Source organism: Xiphias gladius, chromosome 14, assembly GCF_016859285.1.
Source record: "Xiphias gladius isolate SHS-SW01 ecotype Sanya breed wild chromosome 14, ASM1685928v1, whole genome shotgun sequence".
Taxonomy (NCBI): Eukaryota; Metazoa; Chordata; class Actinopteri; order Istiophoriformes; family Xiphiidae; genus Xiphias; species Xiphias gladius.
Genome location: NC_053413.1, coordinates 9,866,792 through 9,889,689, shown reverse-complemented (window position 1 = coordinate 9,889,689; position 22,898 = coordinate 9,866,792). Strand labels below are relative to the sequence as shown.

Genomic DNA, 22,898 nt, shown 5'->3' with positions numbered 1-22,898 from the left:
TATTTAATGGAGCGCCTCATCAGCATTAACACCTTTCATCTGTGGCTATCTGTCATTTTGTTTACCCTTTGTAGCATTTCTTTGTGTTCAAAATGAGATGTTTACCTGGTGGAGGCCACTATATCGGGGGTGCTTCCTGTCCTAGCACATCATAATACACTGATAATCAGGGACTCCTGTTTGCAGGGTAGTTAGGAGAAGCATATCCTTATTTCTTTTGTACAAAACTGGACATATTTACAAAAATTGTGAGTTTGACAGCAAATATGCACCAAAGGTACAGTATGATTTGTCGTTCTTTTTACTCACAAATTTGCTTTGTAACCAGGGGCTTGGGATTTCTGTTATGTTTAGGATCCTGGTAGCAAAAGTGCATTTCAGTGTATCAACTCCTATGCTACTTTACAGCTAAACATAAAAATGGCTATAATTCTTCTCAGATCTTTTCAACAATCTTTCCGTTCTGCTTCGGAGAGCAAAGGAGGACGTGGATCATCAGGAAAGATGTTCTTTGTGGCAGGGGCCAAAAATACAGCAGGATCTGGGAGAGGAAATGAAAGGAGGTAAGAGCTTCATACCATTAAAGACCTAAAAACTCACTTAAAATGCAGAGGTTAAAAACGGATTTGCATTCACTATGATTTTCATGTCACTGTTAAAAGAGCTTTTAAATAATGATTCCTCCTAATTTTCCATCATCAGGTCAATCTACCAGAAATTTCGTGAAGTAGATTTATTGGACAAGAAGAAGACGGTGACAGCTCTGAAGCCTGGAGAAGATCGGGCCATTCTCCTTGGTCTTGGAATGATCCTCTCATCTGTCATGATGTACTTTGTCCTGGGGATCACCATATTACGCTCCTATGCGGACAGGTACAGGCCTGTTGTGAGAATAGTCTTTTATTTTCCACTTTATTAAAGAGCTAGCTTGGATATTCCTGTCAGAAACATGTTTTATTCATCAGACGTGCTTGTTGACAAACTGCTTCAGTCCTCTCAACCAGAAAATTGCAAAAATAAATACTTTATAAAACCAGTTTTCAGGGACAAATTACACCCCAAACAAGTTGATTTCATACCATGAGACCCCCCTGAACCCCCCCTTTTTTTTTTTTGCACTAAATTGGCTCTTCATTTATATGTCAACACAGTGTGTGGACAGAGGAGGGTGTGTGTGTTGTTCTCAACTCCACGGTCACAGCAGACAGGAACTGTTCCTACAACTGTGGGTCAGACTGCTGGAGAGTCTCCAAATACCCCTGTCTGCAGGTCTACGTGAGCGTCAATAACACGGGCCGTGTCAGCCGTTTATCTCACAATGAAGAGACCCAGGACGCCAGCTCCGAAGTGAGTACTGTGCCAGATGGAAAATATGGGGAATTACTGAACCGTTTCAAATGTTGACAGCGGCTGTCAGATGTTGGCCTGGTTATAGATGTACTCTGTTCCCAATGCAGAAAATGTTAGCTGATAGGATTTGGAATTTTTCCTGGTCAAGCTAAAAGGTGATACATGAAGGGTGATGTATTCAGTGTTGTGAAATAAACAAAACTTGAAAGCCCCGATCACCAAAGCAAAAAGTATGACTGACTGATTGCCCTCGAGATAAACTTAGTGTCCTTCAATCCTGTCTTTATAGTGTTTCTATGTGCCCAGGTGCCAGAAGGACAGCGTGGCCGTGCACACCATGATTATGAACATCTCTGAGCGCCTGAAGGTGAAGCAGCAGGTCCCCTGTTACTATGACCCGAGCGAGCAGCAGGAGACCGTTCTCCTGACCCGGCTGTATGACCACAGCGTCGTCTTGCACTCGCTGCTCTGGCCCTCCTGCATGCTCACAGGAGGGGCCCTCATCATCGTGATGGTGAAGCTCACACAGTACCTCTCCAGACTGTGTGAGGAGATAGGGAAGATCAAGAGGTGAAATACGTGCAGCAGCTGGGAAAGCCAAGCACATGGTGGTTTGGTGATGGACATATGACATGAAAGGGGTTGTTCGTACTGAACGACCTTGCTGTGACCTCTTCCAAACTTTCCTCTTCAGCTGAGACATTTGGAACAGCTGACTTTCACTCTGGACTCAGGATGTGACTGTTTATAAAAGTGATCTGAATGTTCCGAAGCGGGAACTGTCAGATGTGTAACTCACTGTTATATAGGGAAAACTATGACTGGATTTTGCATGGTGTTAAAGCATCGTAAATTGTTCAGAGGCTACTTGATTACAAGGAAGTTTATTCTGCCTGTAATCTTATGTACGGTGTATTATAGGCTAAGTGTGTGCTTGTTATGACACTTATAACCTATATTTGAACAGACAGAGCAAAACACTAGTCTTTCTAAAAATGTATTAAATGATGTGGTTGTTAATATTGAGCAAGGTTGTACTATTGTGAGAATTTCTCCAACTTCCCTGTTTTTTGATAATCACATGATTGTTTTCTGAAACAATAAGATTATACACACTATCCCAATGACAAATTACCACGTAGTATGTCTTTGATTATAAAATGTAGTTTTTCATGATTGAATATAAAGTATACATTTCCCATATATATATATATATATATATATATATATATATATATATATATATATATATATATATATATATGGGAATTTAGTTTAACTCAGCACAATGAAGTTGTAAAGCTCTACATCTCTATTAGTATTTGAAATACTATGCACTTTATTTAAAAATGAATCTCATTCATCATATGCTTACATACAGTATATTTGCAGATTTTAAAAAAGTAAAAGTAGTCCAGGTTATCTAATTCACAAAAACACTAATTTAATGCTCCCATTGTGGTGATTTTGCAGTGGCACTGCACCAAGTGATATGGGTCTTTGTGGTCACAGCTGTAATAAATGATTATCTCCAGAGGATATTTATGCACTAAAAAGCACACAAAAAGCACATACATCTGCCAGGGCTGCACAGTCTTAAACTTCTTTTAAAAACAAAGAAAGCTTTATTACAGTTTAATCTGCATTAAAACACACATTGATAGATAATAATGTGTGGCTTGCTGATGTTATCATATCTTTTTTAAAGAATATCACTGTCCTTGAATATATGACTTTGTTCAACCACTGAGTAATAGACACTAACATTTATTATGTTACTAATCACTAGTTCCTCTGCCCATGGCCTACAACCTTCCACTGAATTTCACTGAAATGTTACTTAGTTTTATAGATACACTACAACAAGCGGGGAAAATGTAATGTTCTAGGCAGAAAGAATAAAGCACAACGGAATATATCAATTCTAAATTTAGCAGAAATCCTTTTTTCAATCCACGTTTTCTCTGGGGGGGGGTTCATCCATTCACACACACGCTGCAGAGAATTTGCTATGGGCTCTGCATATGACTGTCTGTAGCAACACAACAACGACTGGCACTGTTTTTCTCATGTGCTCTTTGGTGGCATTTCTTAAGAGGCTTTTCATGTACCATCGAAGAAAACAGTGGACAAGCGAGTTCCCGTGAATTCCCAAGTCTCATCTCATGACAAACTGCTCTCTCCACCAGCTAAACACACTCCGTGTGTGTGGGAGGGCGGTCCATGATGATGAGCCAGCTAGCGCTCTTCGAGCAGGCTAGCTGTGTGGAGCTAGCGTGCTACCAAACTGTCTAGTGTATTTTCGGAACAGCACGATGAAGAACATCATGAAGTATTTTATACTTATCCCACTACAGCGTATTGACAACATCACTGGGAGCTAGGGGTGTCTTTTCTCCACGGAACCGGGACTGTCCCGACCCCTTAGTATCATTGTTTGGATGAACTAAGGTTAGAGCTAGCACCGCTGGTGGAGACTTCCAGAGCGGGCACGAATGGGATTGACTCAGCTAGCCGCTGCTAATGATTGTGCTGGCTGACAGGCTTCGTAGCTAACCGGTTGACGTTAGCTATCTGACAGAGGTAGCGTTCTATTTGTTTTTGTTTTCATGTTTTGTTGTGTGTTGGCCTTTGCTGTCAACCAAAACAGCTACTCAGTGACTCACAAACTATCGGGTCGCACCCTTATGTTGTGGTAGCGTAAGACTAACATTAGCTTGTATATGAGTCGAGGTTTTCATATTGCAAATGACATTGATCTGCTTAGTGAATCTGGCTAGCATGGTTAGCTAGCTAGCCAAGAAACAACACCTAACGTTAATCCACCAAGCAGCAGCACAACACTGAGACTAGTCGAGGTGACTGTCAAGCTTGGGCTAAAAGCTAAACTTTAGCAGTGGTAGCCACACTTAACTAATGTATGGGTAATGCTTGTTAGCTAACAAGTTTGTTTACATAGTTTCTGAATTCATTTCATTCGACACCTCTGGACATTTATCAGTTAAGTGCTCCCGTCTTTGACTTAGCATGGGTAAGTTTAACACTAAGTTATTAAAGCGAAAGTTTTTTTTAACGATTTTTCTGTTTCTAATGCAATGACAAGTTGTGTTATCTTTAGCCTAGGCGCTAACGTGACAATAATTAAATAAACGCAGTTACATCTTTATTTGTTTCAAGTTACATTATTAACGTTGTCATAAATGTGTTGCTATCACCTGTCAAACTGAAAAAAGTACCATTACATAACAACTATGTGCAGTATGGTCAGTCAGAAACACTAAAGCAATATACAATCCCATAGTCATTCCTCTGCAATGTAATTACAGACTTTTGGCTACCCATGTTAAATTGGGCTCATGTGTGTGTAGTTAACATTTTTATATTGTGTTCCTATGCAACTCTACCATCACTGAAGTCAGATATTTACCACAAGCGCTTCTGTTTTTGTACACAGGTCAGTGGTTCTTAGATAATTCTCTGTTTCCTTCTTTCTCACAGTTGGTTGACATTGTGCATCTGATAATTACCAGCCTCTGAAAAGAGCAGATTTGCTGGCACAACCATGCCTCCCAGGCCCTCCTCAGGAGAACTATGGGGGATGCACTTGATGCCCCCCAGCATCCTAGTGGACTGCCTTCTGCCAAATGGCATGATTCTCACATTGGAGTGCCTGCGGGAGGCCACACTGATCACAGTCAAACATGAGCTTTTCAAAGAGGCCAGGAAGTACCCTCTTTACCATCTGCTGCAGGAGGAGAGCTCCTACATCTTTGTCAGTGTCACCCAGGAGGCAGAGAGGGAGGAGTTTTACGATGAGACCAGGAGGTTGTGTGATCTTAGGCTCTTCCAGGCCTTCCTCAAAGTTATTGAGCCAGTAGGCAACAGAGAAGAGAAAATTCTCAACAGAGAGATAGGTATGATTCTCGCCTTCTTATGCAGTTACAAAACAACCTACTGTACTATACAGTAATGCACTGTAACAGCCGTTGGCCTTGGCAATGTCATTACTCACAGTGAGAAGGATTAACATAATACCATTGGGTTTAAATGGTCACAACAAATTGTGTTATGAATTGAACTGCATTATTATTTCACGTGTCATGAAAAATGCATCTTGAAACATTTTGAGGTTAAAGGACTCACAACTCATTTTTATTAATGACTTGTTTTTCTTTGTAGGTTTTGCAATTGGAATGCCCATATGTGAATTTGATTTGGTGAAAGATCCAGAAGTGCAGGACTTTAGAAGGAACATTTTAAATGTTTGCAAAGATGCTGTGGACCTCAGAGACTGTAACGGATCCCACAGTAGAGCTTTATACGTGTACCCTCCCAATGTAGAATCCTCAGCAGAACTTCCCAGGCACATCTATAACAAGCTAGATAAAGGTATGACATTTTACTCTGGTCTCTGGGCAGCACATGCTCACTCTATTGAAAATTTCACAATGTATTTGGCAAACATTCACAGTTTTTTCTGTTTGCAGCTTGTCCGTGTATGTAAAACGATAGCAAAGTTTTTAAATTTGATATTTTATTTTCTTTCCCTCAGGTCAAATCATTGTGGTCATTTGGGTAATTGTATCACCCAGCAATGACAAACAGAAGTATACCCTGAAAATCAACCATGACTGTGTGCCAGAGCAGGTGATTGCGGAAGCCATCCGTAAGAAGACACGCAGTATGCTACTCTCCCAGGAACAGTTAAAGATGTGTGTGCAAGAGTATCAGGGAAAGTACATCCTCAAAGTCTGTGGCTGTGATGAATACTTACTGGAGAAGTACCCTCTGAGTCAGTACAAGGTAATCTAATTTAAGCTTATCTTAACTGCACCTGATGCTATTGTACTTAAAGGGGGAAGAGAGCCACTTCACATCAAATTATCATCCAATCCAGATGGGCTAGACATTCATGACATGAAACGAAATTAATGAGAAAATATGCTGCCTGTAAAATGTGCTGATTTAAGAATAGACCATACTATTCATGGTATATTAAGTACAAAGTTCTGAATATTTCAGTTATTTTTGAGTTTTGAGTTATTTTTGAATTGCAAAATGTAATATTTTACACATTGAGAAACCTAGTAATTGTATGAATGGCTTCAAAATGTCACAATCACAGGTACTTCAAAATATCAATGTGTCTGTCCTCAACAGTATGTGCGCAGCTGTATCATGCTGGGACGGATGCCCAACTTGATGCTAATGGCAAAAGACAGCCTGTATTCCCAGCTGCCTATGGACAACTTCGCCATGCCGTCGTATGCAAGGCGAATATCCACAGCAACACCCTACATGAATGGGGAAACAGCCACCAAGTCTCTATGGATTATCAACGGAACGCTGAGGATCAGGATACTGTGTGCCACTTACGTCAATGTCAATATCAGAGACATTGACAAGGTAGAAATGCAGTACATCAGTATGGTGCTGTGACTACCCCATCTTGTTTTCTTTAAAGATTCTCTGCTTTGTTCTGGTGTACCTAAAATAAATCCTGACCATAATCTCACATCTCCAGTACCTTGAAAGGTTATCTGAAGACAGTATCCTTTACTTTATACATTCAAAAATGCAATGAAAGATACATTTATCACTCAACGGCTCAGTATATAAATTTGTTATTCTTGTGACTGCTCTAGATCTACGTCAGGACTGGGATATACCACGGTGGAGAGCAGTTATGTGACAATGTCAACACCCAGCGGGTCCCCTGTTCGAACCCCAGGTAGTACACAATAACGAATAGTGTTTTATACTCTGGGATTGCATTGCGACAGTAATGGTATTGATTAATTTAAAGGTTGTTTCCTTTTTTATTCCAGGTGGAACGAGTGGCTTAACTACGACATGTACATTCCAGACATCCCCCGTGCCGCCCGACTCTGCCTCTCTATCTGCTCTGTGAAAGGGAGGAAGGGAGCTAAAGAGGTTAGCAGTGAAATGCTGAAATGCTACATTAAAGTTTTAATGCTTAAAACTTCAGTCTTCTTAGCTTTGGCAACACCCATGGTTCCCAATGTGTCTGTTTACGGTGCAGCCAAACAAACTGGGATAATACAGAAGTCAGTCAGTATTTGGCCTTTTTCCATCATGCAATAAGCAACCGCAATCTGATTTCATTGTGTGCATGGCCAATCATTTCTACACACAACAGCAGGACACAGTAAAGTTGGCTACCTTGCTGAGGAGTTGAAGGTTTTCAGCCTCTTGCCTGCAGCTCTTCATCTAAGAGCCAAGAGCTCACTGTGGTTGGTTGTTTTTTTTGTTTTGTTACATTACTCTAAGCAAACTTTAAAATTGATTGGGGATGGGAATTGATAAGATTTTATTGATACCAATGCCATTATCGATTCTGCTTATCGGTCCGATTCTTTATCAATTCCCTTAATGATAGGTAAGTAGGCCTACACAGGTTTTCAGTGTCAACGCAACTGTTTTATTATCTCTGAGTCTGAACACAGTGCAGAAACAGAGAAAGAAAAAGGCATGCATGTGACTCAGGTGTGCATAAGCTCCACTGTTTAAACGCTGTTTTCATTTACAGTGGTTTACAGGTTAAGAATTTACTTGGGGAGGTGGGTGGCATGGCATGTGACCGATAAGCATGCAGAAACTCGTGCAGTTTAAAGGGGTAGAGTGTAACCCAGGTTATTTTCAGTTATTTTCTGTAATGCAATTTACAGATTTTTCAGTTACGGAAATTTACGCATCTCAGACAGGTGTGTGGTCAAAAAGTCGTTGGTTTGACAAGAGTGAAATATGGCATTCTAAAGTAAAATGTAACTAAGCCTCCCTTAGTGGCACTAATGTTATTACAACATATGTGCTGCTGGGTTGGGAAGAAGCCGCACTCGTGTGTAGTGTCAAATGCATGGCATTCTTGGAATTTAAGCCCATGTTGCGTAGAAAAATGTTTCACCATATTGCTGGTGTTTCCATCCTTACTTAAAATGACCATTTTACAGACATTACAACTAGAACTGTCGTCATCTTTCTTCGTGAAATGAAGCGAGGCTTGGACCGTTTCTTCCTCTCCTCCAGGGCTCCTTCAAGTTTCTGGCAGCGTAGACGCATCAGTTTGATGTCAATGTGCAACTCTCGGTAAAAACACGCTGGCATCGATAAAAGGAATTGATAAGCTCGGAGGCACACAATTTCGACGGTTCGGGCAATTTGGAACCAGTTCTCGATTCCCATCACTAAAGCTGATCCACTGTCAAAAAGTGCTTAAAAAAAAAAAGGATCATGTCGTTTATTTTATTGATGCATTTTTGATGAATAATTCTGGTATTATCTGTGACCGCTTCACAATAAATGCCACCTGTGTTTATCCTTTTGAAAGCTTATAATGTGAAGCAGCAGCCGTAGGAATTGTTGTTGTTAGCATTCGCAGTATCGTAATACAGCTATGATACGGTGTTAGGGGAGTGAACAGAAAACGCTAATGCTAGATTACATGCATCCTTTCCTCTGAATCCCTCATGCTTAGGAAGGCAATTTGAATCCAGCACTGGTATGGCGAACTCCGCCCAAACGTACTAAAAACTATGCTACTAAAAACTAGTAATAAGAGGATTAATTACAGATGGTAAAATAATTTAATGACTAACGCTGAAAATGCTGACCATAAATAGTATCAAAAACAGCATGTGATTTCATGAAAATCTCAAGGATTGTAACATGAAATGTTACTTTAAGAGTCTTAAATGCTCAGAAACAATGTGGTCATTTAAGTTTCTGTTTGTTTAATGATTCAAAGCAGTTAACAGAGCCGGTTAATGTAGTTATGGGAAATAAACAACTTCCCTGTGTTCTGCACTGCACCTGTCTGTTTCATCAACCTGAACTGTTGCCGATTTAATCATCTTCATATGGATCGTCTTACTGGTATTTTCCTGTAGGAGCACTGTCCCCTTGCCTGGGGCAATATCAACCTGTTTGACTACACCCACACACTAGTAGCAGGGAAGATGGCTCTCAACCTATGGCCTGTCCCACATGGCCTGGAAGATCTGCTCAACCCTATCGGCGTCACAGGCTCTAACCCCAACAAGGTGAACAGCAGTTGTCAACGCTCTGAGCACAATGCTCACTCACTGTTTGTGCTTGCAGTAGTGTCTCATATATTTTTCCAGAGCAAATATTGATGTGATGGGGTGATTTCAAATGTAACACTGCTCTTCTCTGTTCTACCATGGAATTGTTTTTGTTGAAGTTAGATTCTATTATACATATAAGAATTATAATAGAATTTAAAATACACAGGTTAGCAAAACAGATTTCTTTCAGTTGCATGGACCAGAATGGACCATGCAACATGGACCATAATCTTATCTATCTATCCATCTATTTATCTATCTATTTATCTATCTATGTATCTGTCTTAGCCACCTCGATTTAAACAACCAATCTTCTTATCCCACTTAATGAATTTCTCATTGACCCAGACACCTTTCTTTGATTACAGTAAACACTTTGAATGACCTTTCTCCTTCCAACCCCCTCTGAACATGCAGGAAACCCCCTGTCTTGAGCTGGAGTTTGACCATTTCAGTTGCCCTGTCAAGTTCCCTGATATGACCATCATTGAGGACCATGCAAACTGGAATATATCCAGAGAGCTTGGCTTTAATTACTGCCACACCGGTTTGGTAAGATATCAAATGTTTGCTTTTTATTATGTGTTTCGGTTTACTTATCAGATTCATTATGAGATCTAATTTTCATTCTGAGCAGCTACCACATCATGGTTCACTCACATTGCAGAGAGTGACATAATATCACCATTTTATTCACACATTTAAAATTTATGTGACATAAGTCCCTGTAGACTCCATGTGGTGCTGACACTCCCCGGTTTATTTTATTAAACTGTGTGTTATATGGTGTCATAGAGTAACAGACTGGCACGTGACAACCCTCTGACTGACAGCGACAATGAGCAGCTACGGCAGGTGTGCAACAGAGACCCGCTGTCTGACATCACTGAGCAGGAAAAAGACTTTCTATGGAGGCACAGGTAATGTGTTTTTGGCTCTATATCATTATATGGTGTTTTTGAGGTTGTATGAGGGGTCTGTTTGGATTTTATCTCAACACACTTTTATCAAAACATTTACATTTTACCCAAAAGTCATTCTACCGTCACATGGGGCTGACCAAGATGTTATAAAAATAATTAATTTTTTTATCTCCAAACTGTTCTAGACAAGACTGTGTCAATATGCCAGAGATCCTCCCCAAGATCCTCTTGGCTGTGAAATGGAACTCCAGAGATGAGGTTGCACAGGTAAGCTTAGGTTTCTACAGCTGAAAAACCTTTATATTGAAGGACATCACAAGGTGTAATAGATAAGTGCCTAACATGGATGTTATACTAATGCAACTTGGCTGATCTTTACAGATGTGCACACTAACACACTGTCTCATGCACTGTAAGTTTTTTTAAGACTGAAAAGTGCCAAAAATATATATCCGTAGTCAGCGCATGTTTGTTTTTCCTTTCAGATGTATTGCCTTCTGAAGGACTGGCCTGCTATCAAGCCAGAACAAGCCATGGAGTTGCTGGATTGCAACTTCCCCGATCCTATGATCAGAGACTTTGCCGTAAAGTGCCTTGACAAATACCTAACTGATGACAAACTCTCTCAGTACCTCATTCAACTAGTTCAGGTGCGTTGCATTTTTATTTGGTTCTACTGCAACTGTCTGTAAGTAAATAATGTGAATTATGGTGAGTTATTCTGAAAAAAAAGGTTGATGTTTCAGCTTGATATACTCTAGTCGTTTTTAAACAAATAACAACGTTTTATGGTATTTTCTTTGTTTTCTATGTCTGCGTCTAGGTTCTAAAGTATGAGCAGTACCTTGATAATCCACTTGCACGCTTCCTGCTGAAAAAGGCATTAACCAATCAGAGGATAGGACATTTTTTCTTCTGGCATTTAAAGTGAGTTAATTTAAAAAGGTCTCCCTTCCGAGAGTTGGAGCTGTTTGTATGTGACTTGAAAGGTTAAACTCTTGTTTGAGTGTCACTTAACTGTCTGGTCCGAAGTCATGTTGAATTTAAGAAAAGTCTGTGAAAACAGCTGATGTCAGTCAATGTTTAGGATACTGAGTGTATGTGAGCATCTATGGAGGCTTGTACACGTTTTCCATTAGGGCACACACAACCTCTTATTGGTTTTTTTTAAATTCCTTGCTTGCATGTGCGCAGGTCAGAGATGCACAATAAGACGGTGAGCCAGCGGTTCGGCCTGCTGCTGGAGTCATACTGCCGGGCATGTGGCATGTATCTGAAGCACCTGAGCAGACAGGTGGAGGCCATGGAGAAACTCATCAATCTCACCGACCTCCTCAAACAGGAGAAGAAAGATGAGGCACAGAAGGTAATCTAACAGCTGGCGGCTGTTAATTGTGATCCACTGAATTGTTGAGTTTAATCTTGACAACATCTGGACTAGTCTAGTCACAGAGATGCCTATATATATATAGTAGAGGGAAAAGAGTTTGGACAGTTGACTTCAGTTTGCTTGCAGCTAAATTGATTTCAACCAAACCAGGATAACACATCTCTAAAAAAAGGAATGATCCCTACAGTAATAGCCAAATATTACAATGGAAAGTAAATAAAATAAAAGCTGTTACTTAAATAAAGTTTTGCTCCAAATAAGTCCAGGGGTAAAATTAGGTAAAAATAAGTAAAGTATTGGCAAAATCTATATTTCCAAAGCATTATTTTCATCAGTATCAGTTGCTCCTAGATAGTTCTTTTTATCAAGATTATAGTTTTCATTTCCTGTTTAATTCTAATCTGCTGTACTTTGCTGTTCTTTCTTGGTATTAAGCTGCTATTAATGAAGGGAAACATTTCTTGTAGTTGTTTCACAATAAAAGCCTTCTTGGGAAATGAAAAGATTATACCACCAGAACTGCTGGAATTGTTTCAATGAAGAGAGGAAGTTTTGAGTTTCCATTAACATGAAACACAGCAAGAGCAAATTAATGCAGATGAGAAAACAGGGACACTCCTTACTAAAATATGAGAATTTACTCATAAAACAAGGGCAATCAGAAAGAAGGAACAACGGAAAAATAAATGCACTGGAGACTATCAAAATAATTTGTAGACATGTGCCATAACGATGTTATTTGTAATAATCAAAAAATCTTAGCTACCGGACAAGCTAAGCAAAGTAAGTCATGTTAAATTTAATATTTAACTCTGGGCTACAAGAAGGTTTTAGCCACTAGCTAATTTGCTAATTGTCTAAGCTAGTGTGTGGGTTAGCTAGCTAACTAGCAAACTGACTTAATGATTCTAAACTCAACATTGTCTGACTAGTGTCCATCCACTCAGCACAAAATTGCTCTAATCAGTGCTTTTTAGATCAGTCAAAGGTTTCAAAATCTCGCAAACTATTTTCACTTGTTAATGCCAAGACCTGTGATTCTCCAACACAGCCACCAGAGGGTGCATGACATTACCCAAAAGCCCTCTTTGAAGCAGCATTACCTCATTGTGAGGGGTTAATAATTTTGCTCAGGAGAAGCAGCAGTAAGCTGTCTGCACTTGCTGCATTTGCCAGGCTGGCCTACTCCTCTAGCTGCTCAACACCAGCTTATTAATAACTCATACATGTGTTTATGTTTTCTAAGGTTCAAATGAAGTTTCTAGTGGAGCAGATGAGAAGGCCTGACTACATGGATGCGCTACAAAGCTTCACATCCCCACTGAATCCAGCGCATCAGCTGGGAAACCTCCGGTACATCAACACACTCTAATCTAACTCCATTTAATTGGTTGGCATTTAATGTTTATTTTCTCTGCAGGTGTTGCTTTATGTTCCTTTCCATATACAAGTCGTAAAATACTATTATGTTTAATTGAGATTGGATTTTGTGAGTGGATAAAGTACATTTAGGGACATAATGTACACATTGCTCTTAGAACAGCCTAATTTTACAGTAAACCCAGTCCACATGATTCAGTTGGGGTGAAATAATGTATATATTGCTTTGATTCAGGACTCGTGAACACAGCCATAATTACTGAGGACTTACTGTCTTCTTTTCGATCATTTTTCTTCCTCTTAAAACACATCCCTGTGTCTGTTTCAGCCTGGAGGAATGCAGGATGATGTCATCAGCCAAGCGACCTCTATGGCTTAACTGGGAAAACCCAGATATGATGTCAGAGCTGCTCTTTCAGAACAACGAAATCATCTTCAAAAATGGAGATGGTGAGTTCTGTCTCTGTGTATTTTCTCTTTGTATCTCTCTTCTTCTTCTCTGCTTCTCTACCTCTCTTTGTTAATCCTTGCCACTGTCTCGCACACAAACACACACAGGCCTGAAATTGCTCTTGCTGGGCATACTCAATAAGTCATTCTAAGCCTGTAGGGTATATCATGGTACACAAACACAACCTCATCAATGCTGTTTCCATGGACTAAGGAAAGAACAAGTCACGTTATTCGAATCACACGTTCCCGCAGCTGCTGCACTGTCTGTGACAAAACTGACTTTGACACCTCTGCTCCATAATGCATCATGGATTTGATCAAAGAGCAGCTACGCAACTAATATTCACCTCACTGTCATCCACCTCCCGGTCTCTCTCTGCCTCCGCAGATCTGAGGCAGGACATGCTGACGCTGCAGATCATTAGGATAATGGAGAACATCTGGCAGAACCAAGGCCTTGATCTCAGGTAGGCTCCTCACTTCACCATGACAGCGAGGATGCAGGTACATATTAACAGGCACTGGACCTTTCATGTTCTGCACTCCATGCCTGAATGCAGATTAGTGGCAGCCCCTTCCAGCCACCTCAGGTCACTGCTGTCCTCATTTTTTCTGCCTCCCTAGTTGTTTTCTGCCCTTCCTTTCACAGGATGCTGCCATATGGTTGCCTGTCAATCGGCGACTGTGTGGGTTTGATTGAGGTGGTGAGGAACTCTCACACCATCATGCAGATCCAGTGTAAAGGAGGCCTGAAGGGGGCACTGCAGTTCAACAGTCACACACTGCATCAGTGGCTGAAGGATAAGAACAAGGGAGAGATGTGAGTGGCAAAATCAGTGATTTATACGGCTTTTCTGGTCTTCTGTAAGGTGTAGAGGTGCTTTTAGTGATAATATTAAGACTACTGTGAAGACTTCTAGTCTAAAAGTCTCACATTAACACAGATTCTTTTTTTTCTTTTTTTGAGTAATAGTCCACACACTTACTGGATCCTCTCTGAGACTAAAGTATTTTCAATTTGTTTGATTTCTCAGGTATGACCAGGCCATAGATCTGTTCACACGGTCATGTGCAGGCTACTGTGTAGCCACATTTATCCTGGGCATAGGGGACAGACACAATAGCAACATTATGGTCAAAGATGATGGACAGGTAACGATTACATTTGATATTCTTTCTATGTTATTTATACATACTTTCTGTGATAATTATTAATTTTGTATTTGTTTCTTCTGTTTTCACAGCTGTTCCACATAGACTTCGGCCATTTCCTCGACCACAAAAAGAAGAAGTTTGGGTACAAGAGAGAACGTGTGCCGTTTGTGCTTACACAGGACTTCTTGATCGTTATTAGCAAAGGAACTCAAGAGTGCACCAAAACGAGGGAGTTCGAAAGGTAATGCCAGCAGTCGACATGAGTTTGTTATCCTGGGATGAAAGAAAAATGATGAGTGACAAATCAAACCAAACAAAGCTAAAACAAAACAGGAGTTTGAGCTATTTTTAAGATATTATGAGATGGAACTTTCATCTATTCTTTGTGGCTGAGGCTCAGAATTTCCCATTTGACCCCACTGGTCTGTTATGGTTTTCTCTGTCCCCACACGTCTTCGCTGCTTTCATCCTTTTTGGTAATTTTTTCCTTCTGCCCCTCAGGTTCCAGGAGATGTGTTACAAAGCGTACCTGGCAATCCGGCAGCACGCCAACCTCTTCATCAACCTCTTCTCCATGATGCTGGGCTCTGGAATGCCCGAGCTGCAGTCGTTCGACGACATCGCCTACATCAGGAAGACCCTGGCCCTGGACAAGTCGGAGCAAGAGGCCCTCGACTACTTCATGAAGCAGATGAATGACGCTCACCACGGCGGCTGGACTACCAAAATGGACTGGATCTTTCACACAATCCGCCAGCACGCCATGAACTAAAATGGCAACTAAGGAAAGAGAGGACTAAAGGACTGTGGCAACAACAGCACACTAATAACCAAAAGAATAGTGAGAAGCGAGCAAGGTATTTTCCCAAACACACCAAGGCCTGGTTAATATTTCTGCCAGCATATGACTCTGAAACATTACCTGCTAGCGCACCACAAAATAAGGGTGCTCAGAAGGACCTATTTCAGGGACATAATGCCTAAATGCCCCTGTTTTTACAGGTGTCTGAATTTCTTTTCCCTGCACTATGAACTTGAGAAGCCAACGTGGAGTTATATTTCATCTGTCTTCTTCATAGGAACTTAACAATTATAATGGACCTCCTCGGCCTTCTTCATGTGAAAAAGACATGGACACAGTTTTATTTTTTCTTATTTTTGAATTCCTTTCAATACATCTACAACTATCTGCATTAAGAAAGGAACATCATGAAGTGGTATACCACGAGCACAGCTGGCTTTTTCTAAAGAAAACGTGACTGTTCATTTCCACTACCTATTTTGAACTGATGAAGATGGGTGAGATATTGGTGCACACAGCCAGGTCAGCTGAGACACAATGAAAGAAGCCTGGCAGGTGCCCACAAAATCACAACTCTCTTTACAATCATAGAAACAGTCACCAACACTCTAAGTACAGGACTGACAGAGGACATGTTGTTGAAAACACCTAGCTAGCATTTAACACTTTTGGAGCAACTGAAATAACAACTTATTTGTAGCCTTCAGACGACGTGTCCTCAGTTTAGAAATCACACCATGCCAGATAACTGACTTTTGTACAGCGGTATATCAATAGACTTGTATGCATTCGGTGCACATATTCCTTTTTGAGTCTATTTTCTACTGAGCCAAAGTACTAGATGTGTAACCCCACTACTCAGCAGTCTTATTGTAAAAAAAAAAAAAAAAAAAAAAAAATAGTCACTACTATTCCAAGTCTCTTGCGTACTCATAGCACTGATCTCCGCAGTATTTGTTTTTATTTTTTTTTCTCTATCAGTATTATTCTGTGTCAGTTGTTGAGGCACAAATGTCCGTCATCAGCCCCAGGCAGTTGGAACACAGGTGGACTGCAGAAAAGCTTTCTGATGGCCAGCTATATAACGTGTTATTAACTGGTCTTTTGTTGTTCAGCTGATAATAGCAAGAAATACAGGGGAAAGGGATGCGTTGTGTTCCTTTAGTGTGCTTTGCTGTTACGCTATGCAAGTTGTGATCCTTAAATGTACTGTATACTGCAAAAAAAAAAAAAAAAAAAAAATTGATGTCAGATTAAGGCAGAGAGAGGAACGCATCTCCCCTGACATGCTCAGAGAAGTGTGTCAGTAAACTCTGTACAAACAGTACATGGAAGAAAAAAAATGCACAATGCTGCACTGTAACAGTTTCGTCTACTTCTTCCCAAGAAAAAGAACTGTGAGAAACGCCTTTGGACCTTGCCTTTTGCTTCTCCTTACCAGGTTTCTGTGTGGAGCTTCAATCTAAGCCATCTGTAAAATGTTTGAGATGTTCAGTCTTGCTCCTGTCTCCTTGTTTTTGATCACACATACGACAGATAATTTAAGACAGACTCTCTCCTCACATTTGCCATATGGTCCCAGATCGTGACATCCAGGTAAAGAAAAGTAACCGAAGTGAATTTTTATAAACCCTCCAAGTGTCTTCTTCCCTACTCTTTCCTATGACCGTCACCCTTATGTGTGGAAGAATAGTCTTTGCAGTTTTGCTCACGGACACGTATGTAAGAGGTCAGTAAATGTTCTAGCTTTACCAAATGATACCCAACAGGACGGTTTCCTGGACACTTGAGTCCGTCTGAAAGTCCAATTTTTGTTTTCTTTTCATGATTTAAAAATGCTCAGGAAACCGATCCTACCGAGATGCATGTACTTCTGTACAGGATACAGAGCAGTGGGCCGGACCCAAACTGAAAAAACTAGACCCCATATACACTATGGAAGAACTATCTAAATGATGCTATTTCCCTTTGTACTTGTTATGGTTGTTTTCTTTTTCTCACTGCATTATGCATGAGATCCTCGAATATCTACTTTTTTTTTTGTTTGACCTGATGTTGTTTACTTGAATTTCATGTATAGAAATGACCTTGTTACTTGTGTGGGGTACAACAAAGTCACAATGAAGGTAACAGATACTGATACTGCTACTACATGTGCAAATGCTTTCCTTGAATAACTACAGAGGTAATATATTTTTGTATTTTTAAATGTAAGCAAACTCATATATATGTAAATGCTAACCAAAAAAAAAAAGGAGGAATTGTGCATAATGTGCACGACCCTCATACAAAACCCAGTAGACAGCTTCTAGTTGTTGAAACGATATGAATGACAAAGCATAGGTGAATTGTTGAATGAAGGACGACTTGATGCTATTGTCAGAGTACGATCTTCACGTCACGTGGAGACCTCTTGCCCTAAGTAGAAGTCTGTAAGCACATTAAGGAGGAAGAAGATACCCTGCATGTTTTACAGAGAACCAGATTCATATGTTAGTTATCTATCCATCTGTATATATCATAAAAACCTCTTTAAATATTTGTTTTAGTCATCCTCATATGACCATTTCTGATAAGAAACTGTATGCATTCATTTATTGTACTGTTGAATAAAAAAAATGTCTCCCTATCTAAATAGATTTGATTATTTTATTACATTGTTTGACACTTTATCAAAATGTCTGCTGTTTACAAGGCACTTTTGCATTGATGTGCTTCATCATAAAAAAAAAATAGCATAGGACAAGACTAAACAACCCTTAACTTTGTGTTTTTAAAAAAAAAAAAAAAAAAATTTTCTTACCCCTAGAAACTACACACAAGACTACTAGGTGAACTGGCGTGGTAGATGCTATTTGGGTTATTATTTATATAACTCATTGAAAAACTGGTTGAATATTTCAAGCCTTTTTCACCTATGAGGATGTGGTTGAGTGTGTTCAGGTGTGTTTAAGTGTGCTCCGTTACATCTGTAACCCCACACATATGGTTACAGTGAAGTCGCAGTACTGATTTCTACATCACTTGCAAGTAATTCTTAACTCTTAAGCAGGTTTCTTCATGCCACTCATTGTTAAATGTTAGAATAAGAGCAAAATGAAATCTTCTACTCTGAGCAGCTTTGTACATACTGGCCCTGGTTCACATTGTGCACCAGTTACATGACAAAAAACTGTATTTTTGGCTTGTTATTGCAGTTGGCTTTTTGTACAGTTATTGGCAGCATTAATACTGAATATGTCAAGAGGGCGACTGCATGCTGGACCTCCGGAGGAGCTTATACAATTTGCCCTGTGTGTATCTTGAAGTCAGCCTGCTCCCTGCAGTCTCTTTGCACATCGCATAGGACAGATGAGCTAAGCACTGTGTCAACTTCACGAGGCCCACCAGCAGAGCTCCACCGCCCAGCATCACACAGGGCCACAGCAGTGCAAACAGGGCCTTCTTCAACGTGTACTTCCTTCTTAAGATGACATCCCTGGGGTGCCCCATGCGGTCAGTGTAGCACAATGAGGTGATCCCCAGCTGAGTGTCCAAGGTTTTTTTCACTCTCTGGACTTCAGCTTGAAGATCTTCTCTATCCATCCGACATTTGGGTATGTAGAAACACTGAAAGAAAAGATATGATTCAAGTGTAATTTTTATCAATGACCTCTTTATTATAGTTAGCAGTGCTGTCTGCAATCAGTGAGACGCGCTGCAAGGTTCCCGGCCTCCATTTGCCGTACTAAAAAATGTTTTATACAATCTCTTTGAACGGAGCAGAAGAGCAGCATCTCCTATTAATGTCTGCAGGATATTCACTAGGGCACAGGAATCAGAGTACTGCTAGTTTTCTATCCTGTCAGCTAGTTCAGTTTTTTGCCTTCGCCGGTGCTTTCTTAAGTCCCTGCTTAGATGGCTAATAGGAAAACTCGGATTACTCTGAGCCCTGAGAAGCAAAATTAACACCCACGAAACAGAGTGTCAGTTGTAGAATGTAGACATAAAGCATTAATGCCCCCCCACTACCATCTTGGACATCCAGTATCCTGCTGGTGTTCCTTCGTGGCACTCGACAGGACACAACTGATGCGAAGCAGATCCAGACCTGAGACTCATAAAGCTATAAGGTGAGACCCAAAAGCTGGACTCCACAGCAGTAAATCCCTACCTCAGGAGCGAGAAGGACCGATTCTTCGTCAAAGTGTAGGAAAGCACTTTGATTGGAGCCCAGGAGGTTAACCATCGCCCTGAGGCACGGCACAGCGCTCACACCTCTGCAGTCCACCCACTCCTTCAGGATGTCGGCCTGCACCAGCACACAGCTGGCCTCATCCCAGTTACTGGAAAACAAGAGCCAGGATAGGTTCGGGGTACCCGGCCGTGGGCTGCTAACCCTCACATCGCCAACACATGCAACTCAAACCAGAAGGGCACTCATTTTTTCTTTTTAGATCTCTGATGTGTGTCAGGTGCTCTTGTTTTACCCTTTAGCTATGCTAGCAACGGGCTCTAGGAATGGCAACGTCAGACAAGTCACCATTTTGGTCAAGACTGAAATATCTCAACAAGGATAAGATGGATTGCCATGACATTTTGTACAGACACTTGTGGTGCCCAGAGGTTTAAACCTAGCTTTGGTAATCCACTGACTTTTCATCGACCACCACCAACAGGTTAAAATTTCAGTTTGTCCAGTAAATTGGTCGGTGACTAAATACCTGCAAAACTATTGACTTTCCCATCAGGTTTCACTATATTTTGTGTTCGGTGACAATTAACAAAATGGAAGCATGCTCGCACTCAGCACTCATGTTTAACATTGAAAACATTATACCTGCTCAACATCATCCTTATAGCGTTGACATTATGAACATGTTAGCATGCTGATGCTATCGTTTAGCTCAAAAGCTCAGTGGATAATGAAGGAATTTTTCTAAGATTTAATACGTTCTTTGTTTGTTTCTCGAATATTTTATGGAGCTGATACACCACCACCCACAATTCTTTTTTTTTTTTCAGTTGTAAGTAGCTTCTCCGTTTCCTTTGTGCATCACATTGAGGGAGAATAAGTGTTGCATCAAATTGAGCGCATTTGGTATGCATGTGTCAGCTATGACTATACTTTATTTTGTCACTTTTCTAGTGTGAACACACTAGATACTAACAACCTGCTTAGAATCAGAATGTAGCATGGATTTGGGACTTGGCAGTAGTCTTGTTAATAAATGTTGTAGCACATTTCATGGAAGCCCAATTTTGCTAGGAAAAGAAAAAAAATGAAAATGTATACATGTTAAAAATAAAAGTACTCAAGTCAAAATTATGAGATATTTCCTATCTCATCATTTTTACCTACCAAGAATATTTTTATTTTTATTACATCTAAATTTTCATGTTTTTTTTTTTCTTGTCTTTGTGGCAGTGGGCTTGCATAACACCTAGTTGGCAATATCACTCACTCTGTTGATGCTTAAGGAATGTTTCCTAAATGCCTACACTGCAATTCATAAATTGACTTTGCCATTAATTAGCTGCTCAAAAGAAAATAAATTGACACAGTTTTGGTAATTGATTACTAATGTAAGTCATTTATCATGCAAAAAAGCAGCCCTAAATGTTCTTCCATTATCTTTGTGAACATGGATGACATTTGCATGGGTAAACAAATCTGTAATAAAATTTCTATTATTGTTAAAAATCATAGTACTGTCTATCGTATTATATCCTTTTTAACATCACCTGACAGACTACAGTGTACCTGTTAACAAAGGGTTTGACCATAGTGATGCCGAACACAAAGAACATGAGCACAGAGAAGGCCATCATGGCGAAGCCCAGCAGGATGGCTCTGTCCTCCCCAACATTCGACACCGGCATCTGGGACCGAGCTCGCTGCCCTCCACGTCTATCCCCCCCTCTGCTCCATTCCTGCTCCTGTGCCGCTGCGGTGTGGAGGAGCTCCCTGGGTATCGCATACACACACACACACATACAAACACACAGGGACACATACACACGCATATGAACACATGCATGACCACTAGGGATGTAATGATTTAATCCAACAGCGATTCGGATTTAATTTTTGATTTGATGCATCAACAAATTTCATGTTCGACTTGTGAATTTCATTGGTTCATTTGATTAATTTAGTATTCTTTCAAACGACATGATTCCTCCTCAGGGAGAAAAAACAAAAAGTATCTGAACAGATTTAGCTTGATTGAAATAAAAACACATGTACGCTCTTGATCAGAGATGGACAAACTGGAGGCAGCTTGTTTGGCTATGTAACATTTCTTCCCCTAAAATTTCCTTTTTATTCCGCTTTGCACAATAGAGAGCTCATAAAAAATTAACCAGTCAAAACTGGTGCATTAACTAAATTTCTTAGCCACAAACAGAAGTCTGCCAATGACGTTTCAGTGACGAGATACACTTTACCGGCCAGTACAACAGTAGTTTAGTATTGCACTTCCAGGTGACTTCAAAATCAAGGCCAAGATACCCTGAGTTTTAGTCCTTTTTTTGAGTCAAGCCCAGCTAATAACACAGGGTTTTTAGTAAAAAATTAATTTTAAAAATTGTAAATTGAAATTTTAAATAATTTGAATGCATTTCATTTTTTATGAAACATGTGCAAAGCTGATTTTTTTAATACTTGAATCCTGCATTGTTTAAATCGGTTTTTACTTAATAGTAATCTTCTTCCTCACTGTCTTTTTTTACAGACAGCTGCATTTCCAATGACTGTCGATTGGCAGGATATAGCGTGAAACCAGCAGACAGCTCGTGCATCACAAAACTGAACCCCTTCGTAATAGCATTGCTCTATAGCACCACTGGTGAAAAAAAACACCACAAGGTACCTTGAAGTGGTAACCCTGATGACATCATTTGGGTTATTTTCTCTGAAAGTTTCTCCAGGGCCACAGCAGAATACAACGGTTTTCACAGGCCAATAGCAGTCTCCATTACAAGTAAATTTAACTTTGTGTGTAGAATCGGTTGAATGCAATATTAAGTGAATCTTAGTCAATACAAATCTATCAGTTCTATGCATTTAGCTTATCTAACTTGTGTTTTTTTTTTTTAGACCACTAACAGACAATTACTGTACGTATAATCATACATGCTCATATTTGCCCAAGAGTTGGAAATCTGGATGTGAAGCTTTGTTAAACTTCACCAGTGTTTTTCCTTCATAATGAACTCCCAGCTGTGTTGTCAAAACCTTGCTGCCTGGCGCAGTCGATTGTCCTCCCTTACCGTGTCTGCCTCCTGCGAGCACCCTGCAGGTTGATGTTAATGGGGATGCTGAACGACCTCCGGGGAGAAGCTGTGTTCAAGAACAT

At 40.2% G+C, this 22,898-nt stretch overlaps 3 protein-coding genes across 4 annotated transcripts; 2 read left to right on the top strand and 1 right to left on the bottom strand.

Annotated features, from left to right (window-relative positions):
• The first annotated feature begins 144 nt into the window (after positions 1-144).
• kcnmb2 (potassium large conductance calcium-activated channel, subfamily M, beta member 2) lies at positions 145-1,924 on the top strand. Its single transcript, XM_040144388.1, has 5 exons — positions 145-277; positions 441-563; positions 703-873; positions 1,152-1,347; positions 1,640-1,924. Exons 1-5 carry the CDS (start codon positions 267-269, stop codon positions 1,922-1,924), a joined length of 786 nt encoding a protein of 261 aa, XP_040000322.1. The 5' UTR covers positions 145-266.
• A 1,624-nt stretch (positions 1,925-3,548) lies between these two features.
• LOC120799023 (phosphatidylinositol 4,5-bisphosphate 3-kinase catalytic subunit alpha isoform) lies at positions 3,549-16,804 on the top strand. 2 transcript variants are annotated; one of them, XM_040143851.1, is made up of 21 exons: positions 3,549-3,933; positions 4,849-5,264; positions 5,530-5,739; positions 5,903-6,153; positions 6,511-6,756; positions 6,996-7,081; positions 7,179-7,284; positions 9,258-9,410; positions 9,873-10,007; positions 10,251-10,375; positions 10,564-10,645; positions 10,864-11,028; positions 11,202-11,305; positions 11,573-11,744; positions 13,015-13,121; positions 13,477-13,598; positions 13,990-14,068; positions 14,251-14,421; positions 14,636-14,753; positions 14,846-14,997; positions 15,258-16,804. In XM_040143851.1, exons 2-21 carry the CDS (start codon positions 4,913-4,915, stop codon positions 15,526-15,528), a joined length of 3,207 nt encoding a protein of 1,068 aa, XP_039999785.1. In that variant the 5' UTR covers positions 3,549-3,933; positions 4,849-4,912; the 3' UTR covers positions 15,529-16,804. The 2 variants fall into 2 exon arrangements, with proteins under 2 accessions (XP_039999785.1, XP_039999786.1); XM_040143852.1 differs by lacking the exon at positions 3,549-3,933 and adding an exon at positions 4,019-4,381 and having other exon boundaries at positions 15,258-15,528.
• A 1,994-nt stretch (positions 16,805-18,798) lies between these two features.
• LOC120798937 (calcium-activated potassium channel subunit beta-3) lies at positions 18,799-22,898 on the bottom strand. The gene is made up of 4 exons (XM_040143730.1): positions 22,813-22,898; positions 21,302-21,505; positions 19,712-19,883; positions 18,799-19,167 (listed from the first exon to the last, which is right to left on the bottom strand). Exons 1-4 carry the CDS (start codon positions 22,896-22,898, stop codon positions 18,799-18,801), a joined length of 831 nt encoding a protein of 276 aa, XP_039999664.1.